This window comes from Sebastes fasciatus, chromosome 17 (assembly GCF_043250625.1).
Source record: "Sebastes fasciatus isolate fSebFas1 chromosome 17, fSebFas1.pri, whole genome shotgun sequence".
Lineage (NCBI taxonomy): Eukaryota > Metazoa > Chordata > Actinopteri > Perciformes > Sebastidae > Sebastes > Sebastes fasciatus.
The window spans coordinates 18,423,442-18,450,502 of record NC_133811.1 but is presented as its reverse complement, the minus strand read 5'-3'; the positions used below and the strand labels follow the sequence as shown (position 1 = coordinate 18,450,502).

At 39.9% G+C, this 27,061-nt stretch overlaps 2 protein-coding genes across 3 annotated transcripts in view; one reads left to right on the top strand and one right to left on the bottom strand.

The window, feature by feature from the left end:
* The window catches only part of acot13 (acyl-CoA thioesterase 13), a 195,218-nt gene that overhangs the window by 63,997 nt on the left and 104,160 nt on the right, over positions 1–27,061 (bottom strand). The window lies entirely within an intron of this gene.
* LOC141754003 (Y+L amino acid transporter 2) lies at positions 6,874–26,059 on the top strand. 2 transcript variants are annotated; one of them, XM_074612742.1, is made up of 12 exons: positions 6,874–7,009; positions 9,440–9,662; positions 11,974–12,149; positions 13,607–13,749; positions 15,578–15,703; positions 16,838–16,982; positions 17,224–17,347; positions 19,748–19,851; positions 19,990–20,086; positions 20,226–20,375; positions 21,526–21,709; positions 23,109–26,059. In XM_074612742.1, the coding sequence occupies exons 2-12, from the start codon at positions 9,534–9,536 to the stop codon at positions 23,201–23,203; spliced, it is 1,473 nt and encodes a 490-aa protein (XP_074468843.1). In that variant the 5' UTR covers positions 6,874–7,009; positions 9,440–9,533; the 3' UTR covers positions 23,204–26,059. The 2 variants fall into 2 exon arrangements, with proteins under 2 accessions (XP_074468843.1, XP_074468842.1); XM_074612741.1 differs by having other exon boundaries at positions 6,921–7,053.

The window sequence follows — 27,061 nt, the reverse complement described above, 5'->3', positions numbered from 1 at the left end:
GTGTCGACTTAGCCTTCAGAATAAAAGACAAAGCCTGCTGTGCTTTCCAACTCCCACATACTATTTAGTATGCCAAAAAAAAGATAGTTTAGTATGTCCCAATCAGGGAATGAAATTAGCATCTGCCACCTGCCAAATACAGGGTAAATGTCGGCTGTGGCAGGTAAAAAAACAGGTTTTCCTTATATTAAGAAATATTATTTTTAAAAAGCAATTCCTAAATTAAATATAGTTAGGGATTTAGGTTACATGATATATTCCATAATTCTATGGTCTGGTACCACTGACTCAGTGTTTATGATTTTAAAGTATTCTAACTACTGTAGATTTCAGAAGTGGCAGACAAAAAAACTGAGTGGCCAGTAGAAATGTTCAGTGACCTGCCACTGCAGCAGGAGAGGAAAAAGGATAATTTCAGGCCCTGGTCCCAATACATAGTATGTCAAATTCAGTTTGCCAAAAAACTACACAGGATGTCCTACTACATCAACTCGCATTTTGCGGTATGCAAGCCAGAGATGCTTTTCTGGCTATTCTGATCCACAATCCTCTGCTCAGAGGGGTCAACGGTCAAGGTTATGACCAAACCTGCAGGGGAAGACCGTGGTGTAGATATTTTGTGAAAGCACTAATAGCCAACCCTAATGTATGGTCGCAATATTGATATCGAGGTATTTGGTTAAAAATATTGTGATCTTTTTTTTTTTGGGGCTTTTGCCTTTATTTGATAGAAATAGTGATAGTGTTGAAAGGCGGAGAAAGAGGGGATGACATGCAGCCAAGGGGCACGGGTCTGATGTGAATCCCGGGCCGCTGCAGCAAGGACTCAGCCTTTGGTACATGGGGCCCCGGTTTTACCAGATGAGCTACCGGGGCGCCCCAATATTGTGATATTTGACTTTTTTTCCACATTGCAAAGCCCTAGCTGCAACAGTTACTCAATTTATAAATTGCCAGAAAATGAGTGGGCAACTATTCTCATAGAGCTATCATTCATTTTAGTCATTTTTTCAAGATAAATGCAAAACACAATTCCCTGGTTCCAGCTTCTCAAATGTGAGGATTTTATGTTTATGTCATAGCCTACCTATATGATAATAAACAGAATCTCTTTGGGTTTTGGTTGAATAAAGCCAAGGTTGAAGAACGCTACTAGAATAGCCTACATCATCTCGAGCTGTGAGAAAATATAAGGAGTAGCCTATATTTTCCTCTATTTTCTGACATTTTATAGCCTGTTGGCCTATAACAATTTATCAAGAAAATAATCAACAGATTGATTGGGCAAAGACTTAGTGCCCTCTTTACTAAAACCTATCTTGATCTTGGGGAAACCTTGATCCACATTAAGATGCACCATATTTTAAAAAGGCTTTATTGTGAAAGGACTAACAGGAAGTCTGAACATCTAATCTGATTGGTTTGACACTGGGTCAGTATAATGAGCGTTTATGCCTCCTAGAGCTTCCATGCTCCCTTGAGGAGCCTCTCCTAACCAAAGGCCTGACAAACCCAATGTCCCCTTGTAATGCAGAGTTCAGCTCCTCCACATTGAGGGTGTTTCCCTCTTTGTCTCTGTGCTGATGAGCAGGTACACAACAGCTACACTCTCTGGAAAAAAATGACTCTTTATTTAGATATAACATTCTTTATTATTATTTTATTTTTTTTACATTTTAATACAATTTTGATTTGAGGCCTTGCAATCCTAAACGTGCAAAGTGAATTAGGCTGACGCAGAATTACAGTTTTCATATTTCATATTAAAAGACACCCACAGCCTAAAGCACCCAATATAATCCATGCAAACAGTCAAAATATCAGTTATCACCTCTTTGTTACAGCAGAAAATACTGATGGTCAAATCATAACCTACCAAATAAGTGGGTGGAATTCATTAAAACAACAATCACTAGGTGGCAGCAAATCTCCGTTTATAGGCTACGAGCTTGAGGAATTCATGGTTTAAGAGAAATTCTTTCACAACACAGTATCATCACACAATCATTCAATGTGTGCAGGCCAAGCTCCATTCAAAGACACTCAGCAAACAGGTCCCTTTAATTCGTAGGTTTGTGCAGTTAGACTATAGGGAACACAAAGTAGGCTACAACCACAGTTCATACCAGCTCCAACGGCATGTTCCTTATCGAAAGGTATGTGTTTGCATAGATAAGGCAGTTTGTAGGCTACTGTACACAACGCCAAGATCACCTTATGAATGGTCACTGATTAACCAGAACAGAGTGTTTAGTTGTGGTTTGTAATAAGGCTGTAGATACACCATGAACATTTAAAAAAAACAGGCACATAGACATAACTCCAGTTGGGGTAGAAGAAAAAAAACATAGAGGCTTTCAAAAACATAAATTGCTTTACGAAAGACAACCAGGAACCAGGCTAGGCTAAACGAGATACAAATAAAGTGCAGGTCAACAAATGGAAATAAAAGAACAAATAAGCACATGAAAAAAACGACTTAAGAAATGCTATACTAAAACGTGTTTAAAGAACAGGCACATAAACATAATTCAAGTTGGGGTACAAGTAAAAATAGAAACTTTCAAAACAGAAATTGCTTCACAAAAGACAACCAAGAACCAGATCAGGCTGTAAAAATATAGGTTATAGATAAACAACGTAAAAATAAAGTGCAGTTTAACAATATTGAAAGACGCTTTCCCCCCCTGTAACTCTGGTTGTAATGAAACTGACTAAACACTTTTAAGCCAATAATATCAGGGAGCGTTTTTTTATTTATATTATAATATAAATACAGTTATTTATGAAAATAAAAATCTTATTTTTTGTCTTAAACCCACTGTGACGTCTGATGTGTGTTGCGGTTTACGTGGCTAGGGTTAGGGTCATAGGTGCAGTTTGACCTTTAAGGTTGGGGTTCACAAAAAAAAATCTAGAGGGGATATAAAGTGTACAACGCAGAGAGGTCTAATGTATTGGGATGTGTGTAACCTACATATTACACCCTACAAACAGAATGCAACGCAAGTAAGCATCAGTGACAAAATCAGTTTGATTGCATTTTTTTTTTTATTGGAATGAACTACCTGGCTGCGAGCGACAAAGCGCTGCGCAGTGCAACGTTACGAGCTGAACTTTTGTCAGACGCCCTGTTTCTATTAAAACTATTTTCCAAATAAATGACAAGCTGGGCTATAAATATGTGTTATGCCACTGTCAGGTGTAATGACCCACATAAATATTCAGCTTACCCTCACCCATCACTCCCTGCCATTATGAATACAAAGTATTCAGGGTCATATTTCCTCACCACACCTTTTGGAGCTTTTACTTGTGCAGGGTTGTCTCCAACATTACAAAACGTTCCATTTTGTGTCACTGCATCCGAGACATGCATGTCTGTAAAGGGGAGACTTGTGGGTACCCATAAAACCCATTTTCAGTCACATATCTTGAGGTCAGAGGTCAAGTGACCCATTTGGTAATTGCCATGCCAGTTTTTCCTCCCCAAAATTTAGCGTAAGTTTGTAGCGTTACTAAGCCTCCTTCCCAACAAGCTAGTATGACTGGGTTGGTACCGATGGATTCTTTAGGTTTTTTGTAGTTTCATATCAGTATACCAGTATCTTCACTCTAGCTCTAAAACTGAGCCTGCTACAACCTTTGAAATACAGAATAGCAGGTTAATCTAACCATTTGGCAGCAACTTCGTGGCCCAGTAGGTGGCGCTCTGAGGCCCACAAGTGGGCCCCGGCCCAGTGGTTGAGAATAGCTGCTGTAGGCTATTGTAGCCTATGTCATTTTCAGTAAATATAACAATAATAATTTAACGACGTGTGGACAGAGTGTCCGATGTCATTATAAGTAAATAAAAAGACCACAAATCTATCTTCTCATCTTGTTGGCTTCGTTTTCTGTCAATAAGAAGACACAACAAGGTCGATATTTTTTTATTTTCTTTTATTTAAGGTTAAAGGAATACATACACATACTTGTAAAAGGGACATACACACAGCAGCAACAACATATATAAAACAAAAAAAGAAACATAAGAAAAAGAAAAATAATTTAAAAACATACTACCCGTTGTAATAGTGCAGTGTCAAGAGATAAGTTCATATTCATATACATACATATTCATATTTATATACATACAACCAACCTCATATATATATATATATATATATATACATACAGTATATACATATGTCTATATCCACACGCGCATACATATAAATATCCACTTAGACACATTTGCTTACAGAATTATCTATTCTATTATACAGACAAAAAAAGGACATATTTACATCCCTTCAGTTGACCTTTATCGACATTATTTACTTATTAATTTTGTTTAGGTCTATATTTCATTACAATAAATTATTAGTTCTGCGTTATTATAAAAATATATATAGTATACATTTTTAGGGGGTTCAGGGTTAGGGTTCTGGAGGCGTGGGGGGTTGTTGAACCCTAACTCAGAGCTCTACATCCACATTTCGCCCTAGGGCACCAAAAAAGCTAGAGCCGGCCCTGATTATAGCTGTTGCGGACTCACACATACACCTGTGTGACCGCATCACTGCTATGTAGATCCATGCGCTGCTGATCTGCTGGTCTCTACTTGCGAGATGGAAGAAACGTCACAATTGCGGTCATCTTTTAAAGTATTTGATAAGCCTTGGTGTTTGTAAAGGTAGTTTAGTGATCTGTCCTCCTCCTCCTCGAGGCTTCACATCCATCAGTTGGTGCCAGTCATCCTCTTTAGCGGTTGGTGATGATGATGGGAATTACGGCTCTTTTTAGTGATTCAGATCATTTGGCTCAGCTCACCAAGAAGAGCCGGCTCTTTCGGCTCCCAAACGGCTCTTCGTTTTACCACTTCTGCTTTTTATAATTCAGCCAAATTTAGCGCTGTTTTGACCTATGATTAGTATGTGTGCGCATATATCACTTAAATTATTCAATAGAATTATACTAAACCTTATAATTTACTGAATACCATAATTTTACATGCTGCTTCGTTTCCAACTGTCACTCATCTTGTCTGCTATTCGTGAACCGCACCGCACCGCACCGCACCGCACCGCACCGCAACGAATTAAAGGGACTGTTTGTAATTTTTTACACGTATAAATCTACCGGGTCGGTTTCCCATGCGCGCTCGCATATGCGCGCTCGCGCGTGGCTACGTTGTTCAGACAAGACTCCAACACAAACTACACGGAAGCACCAAAACCTCAAATTTATATCTAGTGATATGTCATAGTACGCGGGGGAGACCGTAGTTTTGGTCTCCAGGGTCGGAGTCATTGCTGTACTCTGCTCCTCTGCCTGCCTTCACTCACACACCGCGAACGTTCTTGCTCCACCTCACGTGCGTGCACGCACATTACACACTGCAGAAGAGTTAGTTTAGCTCTGAGAATATCTAGTGAATGAACAGTGGACGTTTGTGCAGAAATAAATGCTGCAGCTCCTCGAGACCAACAGAGGTTTCCGGTGTCTTGTGAAGTGACGGGGCTCCGCAGAGAGAAACTTTATCGTCTCTGACCGGGTGCTGGTGTCTCCCCTGTTCCCTCCGACCGCGGTGGGGAGGCTGAGTCAGGAGAAGCCAACACTAGGATCAGCATTGATTCATGGAGAGACCTTCGTCTGGTCAGCTAACATTACTGCCAAGCAGGTGAAATATAGTGATATTGTGGTTTTAGCTGATGTGTGTCGCCTCACTGTTTTGAGCGATGCTCGTTCACGTCTATGTAGAGCGAGCAAGCATGATCCCGACGCTGACTTTCGTTGACTTAACGGCCACAGGTGTCGCTGTTAACAAGCATTTCTGAAAGTTACAAACAGTCCCTTTAATGTTTTTATAACTGTTTTAAAAGGGACTATTTGTAACTTTCAGAAATGCTTCTTAACAGCAACACCTGTGGCCGTGAAATCAACGAAAGTCAGCGTCGGGCTCGCGCTTGCTCGCTCTCAATATACCTGAACGAGCATCACTCAAAACAGTGAGGCGACACAAGTCAGCTAAAACCACAATATCACTCTATATTTCAGCTGCTTGGCAGTAATGTTAGCTGACCAGACGAAGGTCTCTCCATGAACATGATTTAGATCTGATCCTAGTGTTGGCTTTTCCTGCCTAAGTGCAGGCTGAGGCAGCGGGGCTCTCCAGCGTGTCTCCCTGCTCTCTCCGCCTGCAGCCAGAGAGAGCAGAGGAGACACCGGCACCCGGTCGGTAACGAGAAGACAACGTAAATCTCTGTAGAGGTCACTTCACAAGACACGGAAAACCTCTGTTGGTCTGGAGGAGCTGCAGCAGTTATTTCTGCACAAACGTCCCCTGTACATTCACTAGATATTCTCAGAGCTAAACTAACTCTTCTGCAGTGTGTAGTGAACGCGCGTTCACGTCTAGAGGTGGAGCGAGCTGAGCTGTCTGAGTGAAGGCGAGCAGGCAGAGGAGGAGGGTACAGCGGCTACACGCGAACGCGCATATGCGAGCGTGCATGTGTGCCGACCCGCTACATTTATGCGCGTACAAAGTTACAAATAGTCTCTTTAATTTTGTCTTAATGTTCTTTTGTACTTTGTCGCAATGTTCTTGAATGTTTATGTAAAGCACTTTGAATTGCCCTGTTGCTGAAATGTGCTATACAAATAAAGCTGCCTTGCCTCTCAGAAGGGAGCCGGCTCTATCTTCACTTAAAAGAGTCGGCTCTATGAACCGGCTCGTTCGCGACCCGCACATCACTAGTCTGTGTGTGTGTCTCTACTTGCAAGCTGGAAGAAACGTCACACTCGCGGTCATCTCTTAAAGATAAAGTATTTGTTAAGCCTTCGTGTTAGTAATGGTAGTTTAGTGATCTGTCTCCCTCCTCCTCGAGGCTACTCATCCATCAGTGGGTGGTGCCACTCATCTTTTATAGCGGTAAATGATGATGAAGATGAGGAGGAGCCAGTAGCTGCAGATGTTGGACTAAACTAGCTGAAGTTGATCCTCACAAACCTGAAAACACGACACATGAGTTGCTGCTTTGCTGCTCCATTAGAGACAACACAACAAAGGTAACTAGTTCCTCTTATATTTAGCCGCCGCACAGATAGATGGATTCCAGTGTTTGCTACCTGAAACACGGTGTTAATTGATCATCTTTGTGAGTGATCAGGCTAATCGGAGCTAACGAGGCGATCAATCCGCTAATTAACGACAAACAGTTGATTTCTGGTGGCGGATTAATACTAGTGACGTGTAGTTTAACGTTGAGCGACCACAAAGTAGTCCGTCCGTGTACACGTTTCATCCACATCCTGTAGTATGTTCAGTTGTTCAACTTGTGGCTGACACATGAGAGGATGTGTTGCATCACCTATATGGTTTCAAAACGTGGTGCTAGTTTAATGAACGTCTCTGTGCATGAACAGTGGGGGTGAGTAGACAGGAAATGTAGTTGTGCACGTGGAGAATATGAGCATGTCCTCCTCAGAGATGTATCTTTTGAGCATTTTGAGCAGCCATATTGCGTTTAGCATGCAGAGCAGATGCTGCTGGCGTAATTTCATTGGTGAAGTAATAGTAGCACAACATGGTGCTTGTGAGGATCACAGAGACACACTGTGTTTGTGTCACTAGTGTTTGGCAAACATGAAACAGAGAAAAGTAATCAGATCTTTAGTAGCTGTGAATCTGCAACTGGGTCTTTCTTTTTTACTTGATGAATGACTACAAAAATAAAAATAAAGTCAGCTTCCGTCAGATGATTACAGTGCTTGTGTGTGTGTATCATTGAATGACTGAAAGTTGTGCAACTGTGGCATTTTAAGGTCAATCAGATCATCCTTAAATGTGTCAATAAATGCCAAGCTAGTTGTTTTTTTGTTTTTTTTAAATCATCATCTAGGCCTAACACTTAAACCGTTTGATTATGTGTGATTATTTCACAATTACACTACACTATGATACAAAAAATGGAGCACAAAGTGAACTTTGCAATCAGAAATAGTTTATTTGTAATTTATATGAAACAGAGAAAAGTAATCAGATCTTTAGTAGCTGTGAATCTGCAACTGGGTCTTTCTTTTTACTTGACTAAAGTTAGTAAATTAAAGTCAGCTTCCGTCAGATGATTACAGTGCTTATGTGTGTATCATTGAAGGACTGAAAGTTGTACAACTGTGGCATTTTAAGGTCAATCAAATAATCCCTAAATGTATCAATAAGTAACAATCTATATATATATTTTTTTAAGCCATCACCTAGGCCTAACACTTAAACAGTTGGATTATGTGTGATTATTTCACAATTACACTACACTATGATACAAAAAATGGAGCACAAAGTGAACTTTACCATCAGAAATAATTTATTTGGGTGTTACAAGTGTGCGCCAAACAAATCCCTGTGACTGTTCAGACAGTTTACAGGTGAATTGGAAGCACTGGATTTAATGCTTAATTAGTTAATACATTTTAGTTGCCTGGACACTATTTTATTTTTTCTGCATTTACTGCAGGCAGAGGCATTCATTTAAATCCAGTGACAGATGAGACTTCAGTCTCTCTCTGTGTTTGAACACTATGAAGTGTAACTGGCAGCAAATCATCTGATGTCAGAGGAGAGATGAGGAGTTTGTTGTGAAACAATATTTTTTGAACTGAGCCATGTTGGTTTGTAAAAAAGCTGACTTTTTCAGAATGTATTATCTAAACAAGATAGAACTGTGCAGCCATAATGGTTAATTACATTGTTTGCATTGTTTCCAGGGTATTTGCTCTATCTGGTTGTAAAAGAGCATTCCTGTCAAACACATTTAGTCAGAGGGGTTTGGATGTGACATAGCTCCAGTCCCTGAGGAAATGATTAAAATGCCATTGCAGTATACTGTTATTAGAAATCTGCTGTGCAGTATACACCTACCAACCAGAGTTGTCTGTACACCTCCATGATGTTTCGGCTGTTCACAGAAGGTTTATTAGAAGCAAAGACGTTCGTTTATGTCCAGTGTGATCCCATCTCTTAAACCTGCACTAGGCAGAATATTTTTGGCATCAGTGGGACAAAATTCCATAATGACGTAATTTTGATTTACGAGAGACTCTGCGTCTCTGTGACCTTGGTTGCCCCAGTGACGGGCTCCACTCTCCCTACCGCAGATACAGCTGTACAGTGGCGCCTCGAGACAGGAATACAACCCAGTGATGTCAACACGAGGGACACTCTGACCCCCCCGACCAAGGCGAGGGGAATAGAGATGAAAAATATAGATGAAGAATTGCATCACAGTGATTGTTTCTATGTATGCGTTTCAAACATGAGAAGTGCAGGTGTGGGTGCGGATATGAGCTTGCTGGCATTTAATTGGAACTCAGCCAGGTGTAATTGTATGTATGTAAATCCAGTCTCTGCAGTTTGGCCCCATTAATTGAATTCTTCTGTTCTTCCATCTCATCTCAGTGTCCGGTGCAGCCAGGAAGGAATCAGTCCCACGTCTTCATCACTACCCCGTCACCTCCTCTGATTTGAGGCTGAAGGCTTTAAATCCGTCACAATGGTTGCTGAGGTCGACGCAGCATCTCAGGGCAGCGGTGTGCGGCTGAAGCAGGAGATTTCCCTCCTCCATGGGGTCTGTCTCATCGTGGGGAATATGATAGGCTCCGGTATCTTCGTCTCACCTAAGGTAAGAGTCTCTGGGGTGGCTGTGGCTCAGAGGGTAGAGCAGGTCGTCCACCAATCGGGAGGTCAGCGGTTCCTTCCTGGTTAACCTTTATTTAACCAGGTAGTACTCATTGAGATTAAGAATCTCTTTTGCCAGAGAGACCTGGCCAAGACAGCAGCATTTAAACATACATCAAAGTTTCAGGCGCCACAACATAAAACAAATGCAAAATAAATACATGGCATAACATCATCATACAAAATACATTAAAATCAAGTGTTTGAAGCCAACGTTAAAGTGCAAATATTCAGAAACACAGACGGCTCCCGATCGACTCTGCTTCTAGGTCTTTCATTAATCGACAAATGAAAAAAGTTTCTTGCTATTTGATTGGGAAATGCGCACTATTATTCAAATATATTATTAAATCTGAAATAAGTATTTATTGAATAATGTTTACGGTTTATTTTCTTAGTCTTGGTGCCATTGGTTGGTCTGCACCAGATTTCCAGCTTTCACAGCACTCTAACCCAACTGAAACGAACACGCAAATGCTCTGGATTTACTTTGAACCTCACCAAACAAGTTAGGCAGGAAACCAGAAGCGAGACATTTAATCTTTGGCATCTCCCACTCAGGTAGTCCTCAGGCAGGACTCTGTAGACCGATCCAAATGTCCACACTCACAGACTTTGACGCTTGTCTCGCAAATTCTGTGAGGTTTTATGGCCGCCTAACTGTCAAATCGTCAAGTCCTTGAGGGGCTCTCTCGCAGACATTGTGAGCCCTTTATGAACACTTGCTGCAAGTCCACATTTATGCACACTTTGCCTGAGGGAATTATCCACAATTCATAGCGTTGTGACATTAAACATGGCTTTACCAGGTTAAGCCCGGATGCGTAAAAAAGCCTGTTCAATGAGGCATATTTAAATGTACACAAACATTAACATTAAGGATTTAAGACACACATGAAAGCAGAGTAATGCAAGCATAAGACTATATTACACACCTGGTTTATTCATCAACCATATTTTTTTAATTTTGCATAATGAAGTTTGACAAAAAGAAGTAGAATTCAGAACCGGATTAGAATTGAATATTTGATATACAGTATAACTAGGCTGAATGTTGTTTCTAGAGCAGCAACTGCAAAGTCACTATATAAACTCATTAATATCTGACTGGAAACTAAAATGTCAATACAATAAATCATATTCCTGACATGAAAATACTGAGTGTAGCTTAGAAAGCATGAAGAACACAGACATCAGTCAGTATCAGTCATTCCTCCTGTCCTCCGTCCTCCTCACTCTGCTGATGCAAATTACTTTTAAACAGTTTGACTACATAAAAACAATAAAACACTAAGACCAACTTTAAACCAACAGGACATTATAATAATAAAAGCGTTAAGACCAATAGGAAAGGAAAAAGGATTAAAATAGTCGACTCTCATGCCGAGCCAAAAGCCGAGGAATAAAAGTGCATGAAGGTTAACATAACATAACATGAAGGTTCCGTAGCCTTCACCAAGACGGCAACAACTTTATTACTCCGACTGTTCCTTCACTAAGAGGCAACTCAACAAAATAACTTGCACTTGTTTGTAACAATCCGCTATTAGCCCTCATGCAAACTGTTGAATGTTTGAGGAAGAGATTACGAGGAGCTCTCACAGTAGTTGAAAGGGAAAGGAAACAGCTACATGTATTTTAAGGGCACACTGTGTTAATTTGCTTGTTAGTTCTTGTTAGCAGCACTACTGGTACAGGTTAAACCATGCGTGCTGCATTTAATTAGATGAGACACTTCAATGTATTTAGCCTTGGGGACTTTTCCAAACAGCAGTGATTTGACTTTTCTTATTCATTTCAGGCATTCTTTTTGCGTGTTCATATCACAATGACTGATTTAGTCATTTAGTTTAATGACACAATGATTTATCTGTCAGCACTAGACGTACGCCTGCCTGTACAAGTAGTGGTGACTGAAATTCTTTCTGCTCTATCTCTCTCTCTCTCTCTTTCTCTCTCTCTCTTGCCAGCCAACTGGGAGATCCACATTTGCAAATGAGAACCGTATTCATGGCAATAAAACTAATCTCTAAAAGGACAGACTCGCTGTTTGTGAATTCATCTTTAAAGTGCCACCACACGAGATAACTCTGATGTGTGTAATGTCAATCTTTCATGTGTTTTTCTTCTTTTTTTTTTGGACATGTGATACTTTCTTGTATATATATATATATATATATATATATATATATATATATAGTATGTTATACAGTATATATGCTCTATATTCTCTGCTCTCATTTGTTGTCCTGCAGGGGGTTCTTATGTACACTGGCTCATTTGGCCTTTCCCTGGTAGTGTGGGCCATTGGAGGGATCTTTTCTGTGTTTGGAGCGTTATGCTATGCTGAGCTGGGGACCACTATCCGTAAATCTGGAGCCTCCTATGCCTACATCCTGGAGGCCTTCGGAGGTTTCGTGGCTTTTATTCGGTATGTAGACGTTTTACTCTTTCTGGCCGCAGACATTCTTTTAACACGTTGTCCTGGAAACAACCCACAACAGAAACTCAAAACTTGTTCTACCACTTTCTTTCAAGTCTATCAAACATAAAGTAGAGTGTGGCTAAAATGAGTTTTTGTCCATATGGCTTGTATATGCGGCATTGTATACATGTACACTGTTTGTACTTTATGACAGCTGTTTTTGTTAGCAAGTACAGATGTGATTATCTCTCATATAAATGAACTCTGTGCCCAATTGTCACTTTCATGCTAACATTATTACTTGCAGTGTGTTACCACAATATTTTTAATATACTGTACAGTATATTAGGGCTGTCGAAGTAAACACATTAACGCAAATTTGTTTTTTAACGCCACCAGTTTCTTTAACGCATTAATGCAACTTGCGATTTTTAGGTCACAATCCACTAGTGCCGAGCATGTCATACTAGCTTGTCAGGAAGGAGGCTTAATAACGCCTCAAAGTTAAGCTAAGTTTTGGCGATGAAAAACTGTCATGGGCATTTTCAAAGCGGTCCGTTGACCTCTGACCTCAAGATATGTAAATGAAAATGGGTTCTCTGGGTACCCACGAGACTCCCCTTTACAGATATTCCCACTTTATGATAATCACATTATCAGCATTATTTTTATTTAGTACCTGTGAGGGCTTCTGGACAATATTTGTCATTGTTTTGTGTTGTTAATTGATTTCGGATAATAAATATATACATGTATTTGCATATAGCAATCATATTTGCCCACTCATGTTGATAAGTATTAAATACTTGACAAATCTTCCTTTTAAGGTACATTTTGAACAGATACAAAATGTGTGATTAATCACAATTAACTCAATCGGATAATTGCGATTAATCACAATTATTGATTGCAATTATCGGATTGAGTTAATTGTGATTAATCACACTTTTTTTTATTATCCGATTGACAGCTATATATATAATATATATATATATATATATATATATATATATATATATATATTATATATATAATATAATATATATATATATATATATATATTATATATATAATGCAAAAGCTCACATATGCAGTTAAGAATGGTAGATGCAGTTTCCCCCTGCAGCTGGTCAGTCTCCCCTCTAGGTCTTAACAGCATCTCATCCTTTCAATTAAGTAATGATTTAAACATTAGCCTCACACATTACACTTACGTCCTTTGCTATATTAAAACGTTCTATTTCATGAAAGTGTTAATTTCCTATGACATCAGTGGAGGCAGTTCACTAACCTCAGAGATAATTATTATTCAAGCTTGTGCAGTACTGAATTTAAAATTAGGAAAGCCATTTTCCCAATTGGTAGAGATATATAAAGTCTGATATTATTCATTGTTATTTTAATAACAAAAGATATGTTATGTTTATGCCTTTTTTATAATTAAGACCTTATTAATTCTGTAGACTGTGGACGTCGTTGTTGATAGTTGAGCCAGCTTGTCAGGCAGTGATAGCTCTGACCTTCTCCAACTACCTGGTCCAGCCCTTCTACCGCACCTGTCCAGCCCCCTATGTCGCCGTCCGCCTCCTCGCTGCTGCCATCATATGTAAGGCTCTCCCTGTACTACTCACACACTTACCTGTTTAACCTGTTGTGTATGTGTTTACATTACTGGGGAAAGGATACGGGTGGCGTGTGTGTATCCATAGTAAGAGGAGTGGCACTGTAGAGCTGTTGTGGTTGGAAGGTTTGACCGGAATTAGGACAGCCTCTCTTCATTCCTAATAATACTTATCTTCAAATGTCATTTTAACCAACAGCATCACTGCAAAAGGCTCAGTGCACCAAATTGATGCAATCCAACTGTTTAATTGGGCTTTTGGCTGCCACATCACTGTCAAGTCCAGTACAGTCAGTGCTTTAAGATGTCATGAAAACCACAGGTTCAAATACAATCAGTTACAGTTGATTTGTTCAGGTGTGTTGGACTGTATTCGGCATGGATTGCTAAATTGCCTTTCCTTCTGCACCCTGCGGTTGTGCACTGTTGTTGCTGCAAATGTGACAGTTTCATTTAATGTGAGGTTTTCTGTTTAGTGTTTAGTTGTAAAATGAGAATGTTTGTGACCCGGCAGCCATGTAGAGATCAGTCGAGGAAATACCAAGCACAGCCGGAGCAAACTTTCTCATTTTACAGCTAAACAGTACACTACAAGATGTTTCTGAAAACATTTGAGGTGAGAAATAGGCATTCCAGTAACAGAATATTGATTCATATTTGATCAGCGCTGCCTAGTTTGACTGTTTGATCGGAGTTCGTTAGTGATTGACAGCTGCCTCCGTTGAATCAACAGCCAATAGGAACACTCTTCTCTCTGAAATGACTTACGATTGGCCAAAGTCTCCCGTCACTGGCTAGATTTTCTGAAGCCTGAAAACAGAGCCATGAGGAGGTGCAGGAGTCTAGTTTTCTCTCAGAACACTTGAATTACAATATGCTGAAAGGTGATTATGGAATTTTTGCACCATGATGCCAAAAACATTCTGCATACTGAAGCTTTAAGCCCTTAGGCGAACTGTTGAATGTTTGATCTCTCGCAGTAGCTGAAAGGGAAAGGAATCAGCTACATGTATTTTAAGGGCACACTGTGTTAATATGCTCTCTGTAGTTCTTGTTAGCAGCACTACTGGTACAGGTTAAACCATGCGTGCTGCATTTAATTAGATGAGGCACTTCAATGTAGTAAGCCTTGGGGACTTTTCCAAACATAGCTGCTTAATTCAGTCTTTATTTCCATTGCACTTAGTGGGATATGTGTGTAACTACACTTAATACCTGTTGATTTCCTCTCAACTCTGCTGTGCTTAGTGAATGGCAACTCTACAGCTTTGTGATGCTTCAAGATAAAGGGCATTCAAGAAGAATTACCGCTATGACAATACAGCTTTTCCTTCTAAAACCTGTTGGTTCTGTTTAGATATAATCTACAATCATGTGCCAAGGCTGTTGCACTAACTGATCACTGAGGAAGGATCTGTGCGACGGAGGGCTTCAAACTCAGTAAGGGTGTCAACCGATCAACCGGACGATACGTTAACTAGCTTGAAGGAGGAAATCCTTCTGCCACTTCTTAAAGGCCCGGATACAACACCTTGGATCAGTGAAGTTTGTGCTACTACCACATATAAACAGATGTTTCTAGTTGATGAATGAAATTGCTCACACCCTCCTCATCCCCTATACACAAGTATTCAGTGTATGTTTGAATATCCAAGTCCTCTTTTCATTGAGCTTATTATGGAAATGAGTCAGGTTTCATGTTGCAGAAATTAAATAAATCAAACTGACTTTAGATTTGAATCCCTGCTTCTCTACTCCTCTGTCCACTAACTTCTCGTTAACTGTTGTTTTCTTCCTGTTCCTCTCTTATCAGGTCTGCTGACTGTTGTGAACTGTATGAAAGTGAAATGGGGTGCTATTCTCCAGGTCGTCTCCACCGTAGCCAAGGTCCTCGCTCTCATCGTCATCATCATTACCGGCCTGGTTAAGCTTGGACAAGGTAGGATATATATAGAAGCTCTGTATTAGTCCAACACCACTGCTCTTACTTGACTGGAAATTGAAGGAATGAAGCACCAATGCACCATTTAAGATTACATCCCTTTCATTCAATCAGTTGTACATAATATCAGTTTCTTCAAAACAGTGCAAATGTAAATATTATACCTGCTGCACATCTGCTCCAATTGAGATACAATTTGGGCATATTCAGCATTTTTTACTGATTAACCAATAGGTACAATTTTGACATTGGACCAACTCACTCAAAACACTATTTATATGTTTTGTTAGCGATGCACCGATTTGCAATTTTCTAGTCCAATCCTGATTTTAATTTTAATTTTTTTTTTTAATTTTAAAGTCTGACCTGCCAATTCCAATTTTCTTTATTTCTAAGAACTATAATTGACAGTATAAACAAACATTTTTGTAACTTTTCTTTCATGGAAAATGATATTGAATTGATATTTTCTTCAAAACTGCATCAAGTTACAGGACCTTCTTGTTGTCAAAACCTAGTTGTTGTTTTTTTTTAAGGTTGTTCCTCCACGGCTTATTTTGGACTTGTAGGTGTTACAAATTACGAGCTATACGTCTTCTTTACTCACGCTGAAGAACTTCGACACTGACAACATGGAGTGTGTGTGTGGCTGTTCTGTGTGCCACAGCTGCAACTGTGTGCACGGCGTGTGTGTGACTGTGACGTTACTGTCTGTGCCGCTGTGTGCACGTGTGTAAATCGCACATATGAGACTGATCGGCGTGATCACCGGCCGGTTCCGACCGGTTGCCGATTGATCGGTGCATCTCTACATTTTAGGCATCTTGCATACAAATAACTATATTGAAATTCTCATTTTATTGTTTTTTTATGTGTTACTTGTGGTACTTGTTATTTATGATTGGAATGTATGTTTTTGTCCTTTCCCATTACTAAACTGCTTCAGGCATGTGTGTTCTTTAAGTGTATATAAAATACATGGCATACTAGTTAACTCAATATTACAATAAAAATAATTAAGATGATGATTGAAATACTCAGGAAATATTTAGCCTTGGATGATGAAAGCAAAGAATGTCAACACTTCACAATGTACTGGGCTCACGTAACAACCCTGTGTCGCTGTTGTAGGTTTTGACCAGAACTTTGAGGACTCATTTAAAGGCTCCAAACTGAACCCTGGTGACCTGACCCTGGCCCTCTATGCAGCACTCTATTCCTACTCTGGCTGGGACACGCTCAACTTCATCACAGAGGAGATCAAAAACCCAGAGAGGTACGAGGTGTTTCAGAAAGATTTTACAGCAAGCGCGATTGATTTTTCATTCCTGATGGCATTGCTTTTACTTAAACACATAACTGTACCCATTGTAAATCTGTAAAGTAAGTAATCTTACTTGTGAATTTCACAAGTCATCATGCCCTCATTTTACCCAGTAGGAACGGTATGCACCACAGCTACAAATGAACTGTGATAATTTGATTCTCTACCTGAAAACCACTTCTCTCCTTTTCAGGAATTTGCCCTTGTCCATCGCTATTTCCATGCCCATTGTCTCTGTGATCTACATCTTGACCAACGTAGCTTACTACGTCGTCATGGACGCAGACCAAGTGCTCAACAGTGAAGCCGTTGCTGTGGTGAGTAACTTTAGTGCACTGAAGACGCTGCATATGAGCAGTAACCACATCCGACAGTCTGATCGTGTGCATACTAATGTCTACCCGTAAACTCTATTAGTACGTCACAGGACTTATCCAAATTGACAGCATCTGCTCAGCTTCATAGAGGGGCAGCAGGTTTTGATCTTTCCTTCCTGTCTTCTGCCGTCGTCTCTTTCAGTCTGGCTGGCAGCCACTGGCTCTAGTGTCTGGTTCGGTTCTCCCTTTTGGTTATCTCTGACTATAGGAGTCGAGATGATGGCAGGAACCTCATTTAGCTAAAGAGGTTAGCGCCCCACACAGGAACATGGGGAAGTTGCTGATGTGATTAGTGCATTGGAGGAGGAAGAGTTGTACTGGTATTTGATAATCTTTTTTTAATGTTCAGGTTGTCTGTACGTCCCATTCTCGTGAACTTGATATCTCAGGAATGCTTGGAGGGAATTTCATCAAATTTGGCACAAACGTCCACTTGGACTCAAGGATGAACTGATTCGTATTTGGTGGTCACAGATTACTATGTTTACAATGTTTACTGAGGTAATAAATCAAGTGAGAAGTAGGGTCATTTTCTCATAGACTTCTATACAATCGGATTTCTTTTTGCAACCAGAGGAGTCGCCCCTTGCTGGACATTAGAAAGAATGTAAGTTTAAGGCACTTTTGCTTCACTTCTCAGACCCAGAGGTTGCCACAAGGCTGCCTGACTTGGACTCGATGATAAACTGATTAGATTTTGGTGGTCAAAGGTCACTGTGACCTCATTAAACACATTTTTGGCCATAACTCAATAATTCATCTGCTAATTATGACAATTTTACATTAATGTCTTAACAGGATAAAATGATGAAGTGATGGCATTTTGGACAGACATGGTTGTAAGCTGGAACTTAACTCGTTGGCGTAGGCATACAACCCGAGGCAGTAATCCTAGTTTATTTGTGTATTCATTGTAATGGTTTACTAATGTTCCAACAAGCCATGGGGCTGTGTGCTCTCTTGAACTTAAGTGAGTGCCGCCAAGATTAAAAAGTGGCTGATGGTGCACTACTGTGGTTCAGCGGCATAAGCCGGTCCCTGGAGCGGTATGCCGCTCCTCTTCCACCGGCATGTGTCGTTTCCTAACGGAATGTTAAACCTTGTGTCATTGTGCACTACTTGCGTCACACGTCAGCACAGCACTGAGAGTTCATAATATTTTAACTTCAACCTTGTTTAGCAGAGACATTTTAAAGCACATCCTTGTTAAGAGTCCTGACTTATGAAGCAAATATATCAAGAAAGCTTCTTTGAGTTTTTGGGGATATTACTCTTATTTGCACAGCAGTGTGTATCAACTTTTAGTCGTTGAATACATTTTACTATGACACATCAGTGTTGCACCCTCGTACCCACCCGGCGAGTCAAGCTCTGACTTCTTATCATGTGCAGACAGCCGAATAGCGTTTGTCAAAGTATGAGACTAGAGATAAGTTATACTTCGTAAGTAACAAAATCCGCTTAACAATTTCCTTAGCTTCTTCTCAGCCAAAGACACAGAGAGTCACAGAACGGTACAGCAGTGCAACATTTTGCCAAATGTCTTTGTTGCAGCGGTAATTCCATCCACACATGCAAAACTACCCTCTATCTTACATCTGCTATAATTTATACTATCTGTTGGAGAAATTATTTTAATAAACAGTGTCTGGTCATTCAGTTTAGAAGCATTACAATTTATTCAGCAAATGCATTTGGGTCCATACAGCAGACAAAGTCAGTAAAAGACAAAGAGCTCCCTCATTACAGCATTCTTTAAAACCTTGATTTAACCTTCCCCCCCTTGTGGCCCACACCTTCCACCCTGCTTGTGTGAGAAAGCATTGCCTATTCATGCAAGGGAGTTATTTGTGATTAGCTAGTTTTAATAGAGTGCAGGTACGAGGGGGAGAAGAAATGTAACTACACATTAGGACAGTCTGTACTCTCCCAGAACATTCAGATTTATCTGAGTACACAAATGATACATAAAGGGACATGGTGTTTTTCTCCCACACATCGCACTGGGCTGCTGCATTAAAGTCTTTTAGTTACTGAAGTTGACTTTATTTCTTGCCGTCATTCGTAACTGTAGGAGATTAAAAGCAGAACTAAACGTTGGGGTGTTAACGTATTTAGATCAGCAAGTTAAAGTTATTGTAATCATTGGTGCAAATTAGTTTGCATGTCACATTATTACTAAACCTTAAATTTGAGTTGTGTTTCACAGATTGTCTCATCAGAGAAATCAGCTGTTTTTTACTGTTATTTACACTCTAATCCTGTGTTTTTGTTGAAGGTCACCGATCTCACCAATAAATTAATTTGAGCAGTAAGAAACTTTGTTGTGTGTCTCCTCAGACGTTTGCAGATGAGGTGCTGGGCTGGGGTCGATGGCTGATCCCTCTGTCTGTGGCAATTTCCTGCTACGGAGGCCTCAACTCCTCCATCATCGCTGCCTCCAGGTTAGTACATACAAGCACATCTGAATGCAAATTTACCTCGCTATTCTACAAAATCCAATTTCTGCCTAATAATGATCTGAATTTATACACATATATAAACATATAACGTGTTTTCACTATTTTGTTTTTCTCCTGCAGGTTGTTTTTTGTTGGTTCCAGAGAAGGCCAACTACCTAATGTGCTGTGCATGATCCACATAGAGCGTTTCACCCCAATTCCTGCCCTGCTTTTCAATGTCGGTATCGTATGTTTTTGTGGGTTTTGAATTTAATCTGTGTATTTGATTGTTTTGATCACCTCTATATGTCCCTGATGCAAGCTTGTTACCAAACTCAATGGGTTTTTTTTGTGTGCGTTTGATCTTCTCTTTTCAGGGTGGCATGTCTCTGATCTACCTGTCTGTGCCTGACGTATTCCAGTTGATCAACTACTTCAGTTTCAACTACTGGTTGTTCATCGGCCTGTCAATAGCCAGCCTGATCTACCTTCGCTTCAAAGCTCCTGATATGCACCGGCCTATCAAGGTAAAAAAATGTATATAGCATGAGCGCTGACGTCTATGTTTAAGGATCATAATGACTCTGCCTTCCAGGCACACACGAGTTTCCCTACACATCAGTCTATTATGAAACATGTAGAGACGTGAAATTTAATTCAGACAGGTTACCACAGTTACTATGAAAAAATGCATCATCAGATATTTTCAATAAGTTGTGCATTATGTGTCTGATAGAAAAGTTTCATTACATCTGGCATAAACGTCTACTTGGACCAAAGACTATATATAAGAAGTGGACGTAGTCACCGCGACGTCACCCATTGGTTTGTGAACTGCTGTTTTGAAGCCTCGAGTTCCGCATTTTGGCCGTCGCCAACTTGTTTTTTTGCAAACAGAAGTGACACAAGAAGGTGTAACCGAACGCTGAATAAGACATTTTCAGGCGACCAAAACAGGTCATAATTAACTTTCATGTACTGAAAACACACTGTGAAAGGGTTAAAGTTGTAAAACGAAAACACCGACAAGACCCAGACGTCGTGGTGGCGACCGGTCAATCGCAAAGTAACTCCACCCTAAAGCATACCCTGCTTTATGGTCTATTTGACTCTAAATGGGACCATAATTTACTAAATGAACATCATGCTTTATTGAAGAAGACTTGAAACTAGAGATTGAGATCATAAACCCATGTTTACAATGTTTACTGAGGTAATAAAGCAAGTGAGAAGTATGCGCACTTTCTCATAGACTTCTGTAAAACAACACTTGTATAAACATAAAAAAGTAAACGATACAAAAAGCTGCCATCTGTTCTCTAAACTAATATGGTCAGATAGATAACGTGCTTTTTAGACCTTTATTTACATTAGTTTACCCATCAACAGTGTTTCCATTGCAGGCCTGGCCACCCTCAGCACTGGCTTTGAGTTATGAAAACAATGTTAAAAGCCCATGATGTTTTGAATCGAATCACTGTTTGTTGAAGTCTCGTAAAAGTGACTGCACTGCAATTAGAGACGCAATTAAATCATCAGAGGAATATGGTTTAAGTTAATAAGATTTGTTAATGTAATTATTTCAAGTTTTAATCGTTCTACTTTTCTTCTCCTCTCCTCTTTTTCTGCTTTGCCCTTGTTGTCCTCCTCTGCCTTTCCTCTCTCTCTTCCCCGCAGCTGTCTTTGTTCTTTCCGATCGTCTACTGCTTGTGCAGCGTATTCCTGGTAGTGGTTCCCCTCTACAGCGACACCATCAACTCTCTGGTGGGAATTGCTGTGGCGCTGTCCGGCGTACCAGTCTACTACATTTGCATCTACCTGCCGCCCAGCTCCAGACCAGCCTTCCTCGGAATAATGCTCGGTAAGAAGCTTTACTTGCGTTGCGTAGCAGTGATCATGTTTGTCTTGGCAGAGCCTCGTACTCCTTTGATAGTCTTTGGCTGCTTTTCAAAACAACATTATTTTTTGCTGGAATCACTTCACTTTTAAATTTAGATGCACATGACAGAATTCATGACCATTCAACCATCATACAGATATGCATGCGTACCAACACCACTGAGAAAACACGGCAGGTTAATCCCCGAGCAGCTGACTGGAGGCCCAGAGGTTGACTTTTTCTAAGCCGTTACCGAGGGGTTGAGTTTGTGTTTGAAAGGTGCAACACCTCTTTCAACGCTACTTTAGTACAAATGTATTTTTATTTTATTTAACCAGGTGAAACCCATTGAGATTAAGAATCTCTTTTTCAAGGGCGACCTGGCCAAGACAGGCAGCAGCACAAAAACAGTTACGGACAGAAAAGACAAAGGGAGACTAACCTGAAAAAACATATATAGGTCCATTTAAAAACATTTACATCTTAAGGAATCTGCTTCAAATTCTTTCATTTTGGATTTAAAAGCATTCAACGAGACCAATTCATGGTCCTTCTGCATCATATTCCATGCCGAGGGTGCAGAATACACAAAAGCCCTTTTTCCAATTTCCTTACGAAGTCATAAAGAAGTAATTTAACATTGAATTTAGAGCCAGTGCAATGAGATAGACTGATATCAATATTTGGGAGTTTAAAAAATCTGATTACGACATATATTGGCCGATAGTAATTTATTGTAACAAACACATAAACACAAACAATCTTGATACAGAAAATTATGACCAAGATGCATACTGAGCGTACAACATTTTAGAGTTGAAAAATCAACTCGTCAGTGCTCTCTGGTGGATGAACTGTAAGGGTGACACCATTTCCAAATTATCTCACCTAATTTGGCATTTCTGTACTGCGATATCTTCTCTCTTCTCGACCGACCGATACACAGATACATCTGCAATCGACTAATTGCGGCCGATATATTGGCCTGGCTGATTAATAACTTTAAAAGTCCTGGGACGTAAGCTGTCACATTTCCCTGTGCATGAATGTAGATGTTATTATTATGGATTAACTCTTAAAGTAGCTTACTAGTCTTACTGTAAGTTGCATGTAGACCACTGGCACATGTAAAAACTCCTTGTCTTAATGTTAAGAGCTGAAGAGTGATTGAGATTAGTGTTTCAAAGTTCAGTGACCTATAGAGGCCACATACTGTAAAGGGTACTGTAGTGCAAGTATAAAACCCTGCAGTTGAAGATATCCCCTCCTAATACTGTTAATTCTATGCTAAAATGTTTAAAGTAGTAATGCTTTAGGCTGTTTGATCAAAGATGATCTTGGGAATGCAACCCTTGATTATTTTTTTCCCCTGTCACCGCAGATCGGCTCTCTCTGTACACCCAGAAGCTGTGCATGTGTTGTGTGGCCTCGTCTGATATCGACCTGGACAATATCGACCCGCAGAAGATCGAATGATGGAGCAACAAAGGCCTTGTGTGGAATGCTGTACGGAGGGATGGAAGAGAAAGAATGAACACAAAGGAAGCTGTGAGCTGCAGACAATCAGGATTTAGATTAGCTCGATTGATTTGAAGGAGGATGAAGAAACTGGAGAGGTGAGCTCAACACACCTCCTCCCTCTCTCACGCACGAGCCATACGAATAAAGGAGAAGGATTTTACTCGGGATGAATAAACATTTTGTACACGATAGCCCTCCAACAAAACAGCACTGTACAGATTAACTCAGCGGGACTTGAGCACATTCACATGCTATTACACTGTGGAACTCCACACGTGCCCGTACCACTGGTACTCACACACGCACATAAGCTGACCGTTTTCCTTAGGGTGACACTACGACAAATGGAAATGAAACAACCTGATACGGAAGGAATTGACTCAGCAAAGATGCCTGAGGTGATTTATTTACAAATTGTTACAGAAAATACACAGGCGGATTTGAAAACACCTTGCCTGCTTTGCATCACGACTCCCATATTAACAGAGTAAGTTACTGTAGCTCACTGAGCCTGAATGGTTCAAACCTTGTTTAAAATGACGCTTTCTCATCACAGGTTACGAAATGACACAGGATGGTGGCAAATTCAACCAAACAGAGTGAATTTTCCTTTTTATTTGAACATTTTTAGGGGCCTTATGATCATAAAATGACTCAGTAATTCACAAGCAAAAAGCACAAATTAGAAAAAGTCCGAAAAATAAACATTTTTAAGTCTGATTACACGGGACGCCTCAGATTTATCAAAATGAGGTGGGTCCTGACCACTGGTTTAAATGCTGAAAGTTGCAGACCTCAAGACCGTCCCACTGCTTGTGTGTAAAGGATCTGAATGGTAAATTGCCGGTCTGATGTTGATGCAAACCAGCGTGTGGTTCTCGTAAACGTATTACAGTTCTGTTTTTTTTAAGTACGCGTTTAATCGTCAACTGTATCGGTGTCGCAGCCAGACGACTTTTGACAGACCTCTGAAAACTGCAGCTATTTTGCACATCACATTCTCATTTTCTGTTTTGTTGTTGGTTATAGAAAAAGCTTTATTCTGATCTATTACCGAACTAAAGGACCAAATGGACAGATGTAGATGGTTTGTTTAGAATTAGCTAGTTGAGAAGGTACAAGAGATTATTTACAAAAGTGCTGTTATTTCATGCAGTTTGAACAAGCTCGTTGTTGACGTGTCCGTTAAATATGATCATAAATCCGTTACTATGTGCATCCTGCTTTTGTTCCCGCCGCAGTAATGCATGTGACGTGTTTCCTTCTCTTTTTCTAAATCTTTTAAATGCATCTTCAGGGCTATATTTGATTTCTGGGGCCTCCTAGTGGTAGCTAATATTAAATTCCAGGTACAAGCTATAAGATTTTTCTCATTCAGGAGTCCATTTACAATTTGCATGTTTTATGTTTTTACTCTAATCACGTCATCTTGCTTTCTTTTCAAGTGAAGTATTATGGATATCAAAATAGGTTTAAAGTATTTAAACTCATATGTGATTGTTTCTGGATTAAGCAAACTGCCGGACTCCTCTGGGTAATGTTCGTCTACAGAATGGGATCTTTGTAGAAACAAACCATGCTGATGTGCACACGTCGTTGCTGATATTTATGATCTGTCTCTTCTTACTCACTCTTGTCTTAATAGTTTGTGTCAGAAATGGGATATTTAGTGTAATGTTGCCTTGGGAATATATATCACCAACTATTCACTGTGCATAGCCAAATGTCTTAAAACGGTCTGATAGTTGGACCATCTTTTCTGCTCACAGGGTGCAGCGGGCCCGTAGCAAAGTGTTTCTGCTTCCTAGTGAGAAAATGATAGCTGTACTGTGTAGAACTGCAGGTAGAAACGAGTCAAACTGTGGTGTTTGTACTGTAGTCCTGATGAACTGTATGTGCCTTCTGTGAGTGTGGGCTGCCAAAGCCCCTGTCTATTTCTGATATTGTAACGTAGCTCTTGTGTACGCCGTCTTGAGCACAATCATGACACGTTGCTGTAGGTGTTTTGCCAAATGTTATTCAGGTGGTCAAGCAGCTTCAGATGTTGTAGTGAAGGTCAGTTAACTCTCAGCTGGAAATAATCAGGCCTTGATATTGAACCACGTGTGGTGTCTTGACTCAAGCACTTCCACAACACCAGCCAACAGAAGCACACAGATATCCGTTAAATGTTGCTCTCTCTGGGGTCGGTGTCATCATTTAACCCTCTGAGACCCACAATAGACCTGGTTTTGTCTTTTTTTAGGGGGGGGGGTACACACGGTTGTGTACATCATCTGAAAGCTGGGAACCTGAAGATTAGTTTTAGTACCACTGGATTCCTTCGGATTTCTGGTTTCATATGATATCTATAACTTCCTAGCTCTAAAACTGAACCTGCTACAGCCTCTGAAAGACATTTAAGTCAGTCGGGATCGTGGGTCTCAGAGGGTTAAAACAAATTAGTTAGTTTTGTGTGTTGTTAAGAAGAAAACCACCATATATCTGCAGTAAAACACATAATATTTTCAATGTATCTCCAAATATCATCATGTTATGAACTTCTTATATACTCAGAAATCACAGGACTTGAATGTTGCAGTATATTTGATGTTTCATTGGGTACCAAATATTGAATGTGTGTTTTCTGGTTGGGATGTGTTCTTGTGTCTTAAGTGCTTGCTTTGTCGACTGTTTTTATTTATTATATTTTGGACACGGACAAAAACCAAATGGTAAGAGATGCTTAGAGTAGATTGGAGGAAGTGTTGTTCGTCCAAACCGAGACAGGAAGGTACTGTTTTATTTGAATAAAGGCGAGTACAGAATGTGTTTCTGTGACTTTGACTGTTCTTATCCACTGTCCTCTACCGTAACTGGAAACATGGATATCTTGAACTTCTGTTTGCAGCGGGCAGCACACAGCCACTAGAGGTCATGATCTCGTAACACTTGATTTAACTCCAGCAGGCACCTTTTGGGGTTTGTTAGGTTGCTATTACCTGCATTGAAGCTGTGGAACAAAGTTATTTTCAGGATTAACAGAATTTGTTTCTATATTCCCTTTTTTCTGTACAGACGTGATGCATATCTTTAGGTGTTGGACTGTTAAATGAATTTGAATATTTTACTTTAGGCTCTCAGAAAGTGTTTATATATATTTTTTTTTTAATGTAGCAAACCAGCTCTCTTAAAACATTTTGAGATTCTGCAGATTTTGGGATGAAAAATTGATTGCCAGCACTTTTTTTTAATGTTTTCTTACATTATATTATGCAGTTACTCCTGAATAAAAACTGTAATATAGGTATGCAGCAGCAGGTAAATGCAGTACAACATCTCTTGTTCTGATAGTAATTTAGCAGTTCTCCAGTGAAAGATGATTTGTAAAAACATGGACTACACAATGTATAGTTAATAGTATAGTATATATCACTGGTCCCCAACCTGGGGGTCCCGACCCCCATTAGGGATCACCACAGCTTCACGGAGGTCACGAGGCCTTCTTTATTTTAAGGGGTGTAAGACAACTTTTTCGAAAAATATATAGTTGACCTACAGTATATCTCAGGATTTTCTTAATTTCTGTGAAGAAAACTGAATTGAATTGTTATTTTTAAAGTTTGGATTATTATTTAAGATATAAACAGGATAAGGGCACAGTGAAGACCTGAACACAAGTTATATTCACAGAGCCTTCCCTCTCTGCTAAACAGCCTCGTCCTGCATTAGAACAGTATGCAGTTAAAACAACCAAAGAACTAATAGAACAATGGCTAAGCGTCAGGGTGTCAGAATTTGTTAAAAAGTACAAGCCTATTAAGTATGTATGAT